The 7,372-nt window shown below is 33.0% G+C and overlaps 1 protein-coding gene across 2 annotated transcripts; it reads left to right on the forward strand.

Moving 5' to 3' along the window:
• Window positions 1–4,906: 4,906 nt before the first annotated feature.
• LOC120114499 (NAC domain-containing protein 71-like) lies at window positions 4,907–7,372 on the forward strand. 2 transcript variants are annotated; one of them, XR_005515398.1, is made up of 5 exons: window positions 4,907–5,561; window positions 5,642–5,916; window positions 5,997–6,317; window positions 6,428–6,890; window positions 7,308–7,372. XR_005515398.1 is itself a non-coding variant. In XM_039135386.1 (4 exons), the coding sequence occupies exons 1-4, from the start codon at window positions 5,405–5,407 to the stop codon at window positions 6,689–6,691; spliced, it is 1,017 nt and encodes a 338-aa protein (XP_038991317.1). In that variant the 5' UTR covers window positions 4,907–5,404; the 3' UTR covers window positions 6,692–6,967. The 2 variants fall into 2 exon arrangements, 1 of the variants encoding a protein (XP_038991317.1); XM_039135386.1 differs by lacking the exon at window positions 7,308–7,372 and having other exon boundaries at window positions 6,428–6,967.

Genomic DNA, 7,372 nt, shown 5'->3' on the forward strand with positions numbered 1-7,372 from the left:
ATTCCTTCAATTGGAAACAAAGAGTATTGCTGATAATCAGCTCTCTGTAAAACTGGCACAAAGTAAAATTGCAGATGAACAAGAATCTGAGTATTGAAATAGAAATCGTAATTCGATTTCCGCCTTTGTGTTTTTGATTCCATAATGGAAAACAGAGGAACAAGCACATGTAGCAACTGCAACGCTTTTCGCAGTTTATATTGATAGTAATTGACAGGGAAAGAATTTATAACATTTGCATCACGACATTGAGGACAACAGGCATCCGCAGAGCCTACCATCTGGTTTGATTCATTAACTGATGCATAAAATACACTCACCAGCACATCGATTCTTCCGGCGGCTCCCATTACACTGAGCTTAACACCTATCTCCGACATCTCTTCGAAACCGACATTCCCTCCACTTCCATATATCTTCAGCATTGGTGTGTAGCTCCAAGTATCCGGCCTACAATGCTGCAATTGCTTCATATCCGTGAAAAGCTGCTCCGCTTCCTCAACTTAACCAGTGTCTGCACATGAAAAGCCTTTTTTTCTTTTACCCAAATATCACCAAAACAAAAATTAATATATGAAAAAAATACGAATTTTGTATTAGATGTATATTCAATCAACATTTGCGTATTAATTGATGTGAGCACAGCTACGAACCTTATTAAGTTTAAAGGTTATATTTAAACACTCGAAAACCCTCTAAATAATGTACTATTCAAAACCCTTCCATGAGCTTCTCAAACGGACTCACGTGGAAAACAAACAATGAGATAGAACATGCATATTTTTAGAACTTTTGTGCGTAATAATTAAAAATAAAACTTTTTTTACCCATTCAGAAGCTTTTATAGATTCGTTTTTTTTAAATATTAATAAATATCGTTTGTATTGTAAGTGATATTGTCGTTCATAAGAGCACCACTAAGCATTGATGTATCGACGAAATTCTTGATGCGTGAGCTCCATGACATAATCAAACCAATTTATTATTGCAGCAGAAAACACGGGGTAAAAGCATTCTTAAACCTCTTGGTACACGATGATTATATTTTATTAGCAATAATAGTAAAAATTGGGGAAACAAATGGGAAAAAACAAATGATTTTTCAACTTAAAATCTTCCACAAATATAAAATATATAATCTTGTCTGCTTAAACCCATTCATATTCTCTCCATGTATATGACTATGAACAAACCTTGCCTTCCATGTAGCATTTGTTGACCAAGAACACAAGCACTAAATGGTAAACCAAAACTTCTTGCATTCAAACTTGTTTATTTAATGTTTAAGACTTGAAGTGGGTGATTTAGTCCAACCTCAACCGATTTGCCTGTTAGTTTTTGTTTTTTGCAGCTTTCATGCTGAAACATGTCTGGTACAAGAATCCTTTGTGTCTTTTTGTTTATTTTCCCTTTTTTAAGTGCATACAGATATATCTAACATAAACAACGATGATTAAAGAAGAATTTTTTATAATTGTGAGAGATTATGTTTTAATGTGGAAAAGTTGTCTCGTTTGTCTTATTTGGCAAATGGGAAATAGTATTTGGAGGCTGCCTTTTCTGTTTATTGTCCAAAAGATCAAATCATCAATGGCAATCCTTTTTACGCATTAATTCCAATTTCAAATTTCTTACAAAATGCCACGTGTCCCATTCCCATTGGTTCACTCATACTCCATAGTAGGGGTTGGTGTAGTGTTGAGATTGAAGCTTATGCATGACTGGGATTTCCCACAATCCCACCCCATTTATGTGGGAAAGAAACCTGTCATCTCCATTGAAGGGGCTGACGTAGTGTAGATCGGACAGTTTGTCTACTTGATTAAAGCTATTAGGGTGGTAAATGAGTCATTTCAGATCGATTCGGTTAAGGTTTGATAAATATTTGGATCGAATAGATTTGATTCAAGTTCGAGCTCGACTTAAGATCTTAACGAGTCAAAACGAGCTACTTGATACTCGACTTGAAAAGCTCGTGAGCAACTCGAAAATATGATATATTAAATTTTTTTTAAAAAAAATATAAATTATTAATAATATTAGCATTTATGTGTTGATTTTTTTTAAATACGGTATAGTTTTCATGTATTTAAAGTTCAGGTTCAAGTTTAAGGCTTCAATCAAGTTAAGTTTAAGTTTTTTTTTTCATATCGAGCCTTTTCGATCTACTCACGAGCTTCAGTTAAGGTTTTCGAGTATAGGTTGAACTTGAAAATTTTAAGCTTGTGATTTGAGTTAAGTCGAGCTTTATTTCAAAGTTTTCGAGTCGAATTCAGTAATACTCGAGCTTGACTAAGCTCGTTTACACCCCTAAAAACTATAATACATAAATTTCTCTCAATAACAAAAATATATTATTCTCATTCTCCTTACATGCTAAACTTTCAAAGAAAAAAATGTGTATTAAAGTTTTTGAAATTTTATGTTTTTTCGAATAACTATAACTTATTAACTGATCACTGATAAAATCTGCTATATAATAATTAGGTTTATTCATTTTTTTATCTACAAATAGTAATCATAATTTTATGTTTGATACTAATAGACTTGTATATAAATCAACATGGAAGATTTAAGACCTCTCTATCCTTTGATTTCTTTTGACAAACTTTTCATCGTTAGTCATCTTTTTCAGATTATCACTCTTTTAAACTTTTTGTGAACTTCTTATTACGACTCCAAACCAAAATAAAAAAATGAATTATCTATAATTTTCACAACATCATTTTTAATGAGATTTATAATTCTTTTAATTTGTAAAAGAATAAATTTAAAGACAAACACTTTATTATTGTAGAAGATAAACCATAAAATTACTTATAAGCCTTAAAGCAAGGCTTTTAATACATCTTTTTTTGCCCTTTTATGAATTTAGAATGAAGTAGTAGTTCCCATCGACACCCACTTTTTTGCTAAACATTTTAATTAGTTGGCTCCCACTCATATGGAAATTATAAGTTTGTTCTTTTACAAATTTAACATTCAATGTTCTTGTCATCTAGTAGTAGGTCTAGAAATATTTTTCAGGATAAATAAATATATGTTAACAATATAATTTTTTTAAGAGAATGAATACAAATAAAATTTTATGATTACATATGAACATTTTTAGAATAGACACTATCAATAAAAATAATTAATTAATAAAAAAAATCGAATTTTAATATCTACCCTCACTAAACTGTGAGTCCACCACTATTGTCATCACAAAAAGGACTTTGATTCCAGTCGTACAAATAATTTTTGTGTGTGTAAGTTGTAGTGATATACTCATGTTAAAGATGAATGAGTTGCAAAAAAAAAAAATAATGATGATGTATTTTTAGGATAATAAGTAATAATCTTTCGATAGGTATTGAAGGGAAAAAAAGGTTTTAATAATGAGTATTATTTTAATTATTTGTTTGATAATAAATGGGTATTTTTAAGAACTTAATTTTTTTTAATTTAATTTTTCCTTAATATTTTTATACCGTTTTTCTCTTTGATTTTTATTTAACCATCAATAGAATTAATTTTAGTATTGATTATCGATCGCCGATAATTATTAGTTCTCTTATTTTTTTTATACTATGTCTTTTGTTTATTTTAATCTTTTTTAATTTTTGAATAAGAATTTCTGTTCTTGTGACATATTTTTTCTCCACTCTTGTGGTACATATTTTCTCTGCTCTCGTAGCACGATCCTTATAATTTTTGGTACTTTTTTTTTTGCATACATTTGTAGTTGTTTTGGTGTTCGCACAAAAATCATCATGACATTCATTTTATGATTAGTTTGTCGGTGATCACGTATAATTATATCTCCTCTTTGGTAAAAGATTATTTACCGATATAATTAGAATTGTGTAACGGAACTATCTGTCAGATTGCTTATTTCGTTCACCTCTTCTTTATTACTTTGTAAAACATCACATTTAACAAAGATGAAATTTTTTTATGAATGTTACTAGATTCTTTTTTATGTTGATCGTTATTTTTAATAGAATGATTTTTTTTTCACAACTTTAAGTTTAATATTTTATTTTTATATGAATATTTTCTTTTTATATTTTGATGTGCCGTAATTAACTCCTTCCATTATTAATGAAATTTGGTTAAAAATGATAAAGAAAAAAAAAGGAATTCATATTAACTTTATGTAATATGGGGGCATATTTACAGTAAAAAGGGAAGGAAAAGGTGTTTTGTCCGACTCAAGATGACATGGGAGTAGCTTTAGACCAATAGGTCAAGACATGACCAAATACCACTTTGCCATCATAATCTCTCCTTTCCTTCGCTTCACTACGCACAACCATTGAACACCAAATCAAAACTTCACCTTTAAATCTTCACATATTTTTATGAAATTTACAACGAAAAATAAATTTAGATCATCAGGTTGATGACCAATCGATATAATTAAAGTTAAATTAATTTCTGAGTAAAAAAATTAAGAGAAGAAAAATAAAAAAATGAGAGAAAAAAATGAGAGGAAAAAAATTTAACCAACTAAAATTTTATTATTATAAACATTAGTATAATCACATCAAATGAATGTTGTTTTAATTACATCATTATATTAATAAAAAATAATTTATAGCATCACCATCATTTAAATTTTTAACTATCTAATGATTATATTGAATTAAAATAAAAATTCAACACTAAAATTGAATATTTTTTTTTGTAAAATTAAGTGATATTTGATGTGATTCAACCCTGAATTAATTGGCGGGAAGTAACTAGCTAAGTGTGAACGAGTTGGAGGTGGGATCGAGCTTTATGGAATTTTGTGGGAAGCTTCGGACAAGCAATCTCAGCACTTTCGGTGTTTTTTTTTGTGAACTCGTGCCTTGTCCAACCACTATATATCACACACCCACAACCCTCTATTTTTACTCCTACCTGAAACCTCCGCTCTCTTAATTCATACTAAAACATTAAATTCTGCATTCAAGGCTACAGTCCATCCTCTTTTCACTACCAAATTCCCCAAAAATTTTTATATATTTTTTCTTGGTTTTGATTGAATTGTTAAATAGCTGATTGCAGAGTTGAATATGTTTTAGTTTCTGGGTACAGTTCATAATCAAAGTTCTTTTCTTTTCAATCCAACATTATTTTGGGACAAAAACTTTGAGGGGGTGGGTACTTTCACTGGCGAAAAAACAAATTTATATTCCGAAGACAATGATTCTGCCGTTCACCGGGTGCATTCTGTGGAAATTGTACTCGGTTCTCGACAAAAAATACTGTGTTGATAAAAGCTTCTATTTTTGGATTTTCCAGATTTTTAATACATACAGTTTCGGCACTTAGCGGCACAATTCTCATAACTTTTGCCTCTGTTTTTTCTGTTCTGTTTCATCATCTTCTTTTTCTTCGCCGATTTATTCTTTCAATTCCTTGAGCTTCTAAAATGGGAGGAGCTTCACTGCCACCAGGTTTTCGGTTCCATCCCACTGACCAGGAACTGATAGGTTATTACTTGAAAAGAAAAATCGATGGACTTGAAATTGAGCTTGAAGTGATTCCTGTGGTTGATTTGTACAAGTTCGATCCTTGGGATTTGCCAGGTACTGTTACTAATGTTTCGTATTCATTGATTTGTTATTTTATCGAGAACTTAATAATGAATCCGGATCGCGTGTTGCAGAGAAGTCGTTCCTTCCGAAACGGGATTTGGAGTGGTTTTTCTTCTGTCCGAGGGATCGGAAGTACCCGAATGGCTCGAGAGCGAATCGAGCCACCAAAGCTGGCTACTGGAAGGCTACGGGGAAAGACAGGAAAGTGGTGTGTCAATCTTCTGTTAGTGGCTACCGGAAGACCCTGGTTTTCTACCGTGGCCGTGCCCCTTTGGGCAATCGAACGGATTGGATTATGCATGAGTATCGTCTCTCCGATGAGCCTTCTCAAGGATCAACTAATCAGGTGAAAACATAGACATATATGGTCAGGCATTTTCATTCATGAAAAACAATGTATGACCAGTTTAGTTTTATACTCTTCAGGGAGCTTTTGCCTTGTGCCGTGTTGTGAAAAGGAACGAGCCGAAGGTGAGTGATGCTCGTGGAGAACCGAAAGCCACAAGGGTCGGAAGCAGTTCGACCGATGTGGAACTTACCGTGACGAGGTTGACCTGCAAGCAGCCATTGAGTAATTCTGGTGACATTTCGTGTCCAAAAAGTTACCCTAATCAAGGGAGCAATTATTCAAGCCGTGTCACTTCTCCTTGTGAAGTCACGCAAGTGCCACCATTTGAGCCTGTTTCTGTTAATACCGATCGCGGTGATGTTTGGGTCTCACCTGATCTAATTCTTGATTCTTCAAAGGTATATATGACTTGTTCTGAAAGAAGAAAAATAAAACTTGAAGATTCAGCATTTGTTAGATGTTTCTTTAGGTTTCTTCTCTTAACGATTTCTCCATCGGCTGATGGCAGGATTACGCACAAATATGTGAAACAACAGTCCAGTGCTCTTCTCAGAATGAGTTTCCGAGCTCAATGACTCCGTGGCAGCAATACGAACAGACCGAATTCTCCCCAAGTTCATCGTACTTGAATTTCGGGGAAATCGAACATGATGATCTCAGTCGCATTGGCTGCATGTCGCCTTACTCGCTCCATGTAAATTACATGGACTTCTATGGCAATGAAGGCAATGACCAGACTGTTGTTTTATACAACTACATGAACCCTTTCTGAGAACAGGAAGGGATCATGCTAGCTCTTCTTTCCTCAATGTAGGGTGGCCCTTACTGGTACGAGCAATGAATGAAAATGGCGAGTTCGTCTTAATCTTAAAGGGAACGATCTCTAAGATGACGCTTTTTAATGTTGGTTCTTGGAGTAAGAAATAATAAGCACAACCCCTCCACTGCTACCAGATTGTATTAACATTGCTGTGCCTTTGTTGTATTATGTATTGCTGCAATGCCAGCAGCTAAATGTTTGTTTTATTTAGTTTCTGGTGGTAATCACTTCTACCAATTGCACCTGGAGTTGGTTTATTAAACAAATGAACTATGTTACCTTCCATAAAAGTGCTTAAATTCCATACTTTCTGTCAACATTTATGGGAATATCTGCACTTTTGAATCATCGCCAAATGCTAAATGAACATCTTAATGTTTGAACTGATGAGGGTTTATTTTAATTTTTTTTCAACATTAATAATTAACTAGAGTTGTCAACTTCAACCTGTAGTTGTCTAATTTGCTTGAAGCTTTTGACAAAATGCAATATTCGCTAGAGATTTAAAGTTGATAATGAACTTCAGTCATATATCATACGCACATTTCTATCAAGTGTTTAGCTTTAGACAGAACACTTTCAACTTTTGGTCGGCATTCTATCAACTCAGTGGGGTGTGTACATCTAGACGGA

Source organism: Hibiscus syriacus, unplaced genomic scaffold, assembly GCF_006381635.1.
Source record: "Hibiscus syriacus cultivar Baekdansim isolate YM2019G1 unplaced genomic scaffold, ASM638163v2 tig00110229_pilon, whole genome shotgun sequence".
Taxonomy (NCBI): Eukaryota; Viridiplantae; Streptophyta; class Magnoliopsida; order Malvales; family Malvaceae; genus Hibiscus; species Hibiscus syriacus.

Excerpts from the sequence above, each read along its gene's own strand:
- LOC120114499 (XM_039135386.1), top strand. The coding sequence starts at position 5,405 with ATGGGAGGAGCTTCACTGCCACCAGGTTTTCGGTTCCATCCCACTGAC. Across the intron at positions 5,562-5,641 it reads CGATCCTTGGGATTTGCCAG|AGAAGTCGTTCCTTCCGAAA; the intron begins GTACTGTTACTA and ends CGCGTGTTGCAG. Across the intron at positions 6,318-6,427 it reads TAATTCTTGATTCTTCAAAG|GATTACGCACAAATATGTGA; the intron begins GTATATATGACT and ends GGCTGATGGCAG.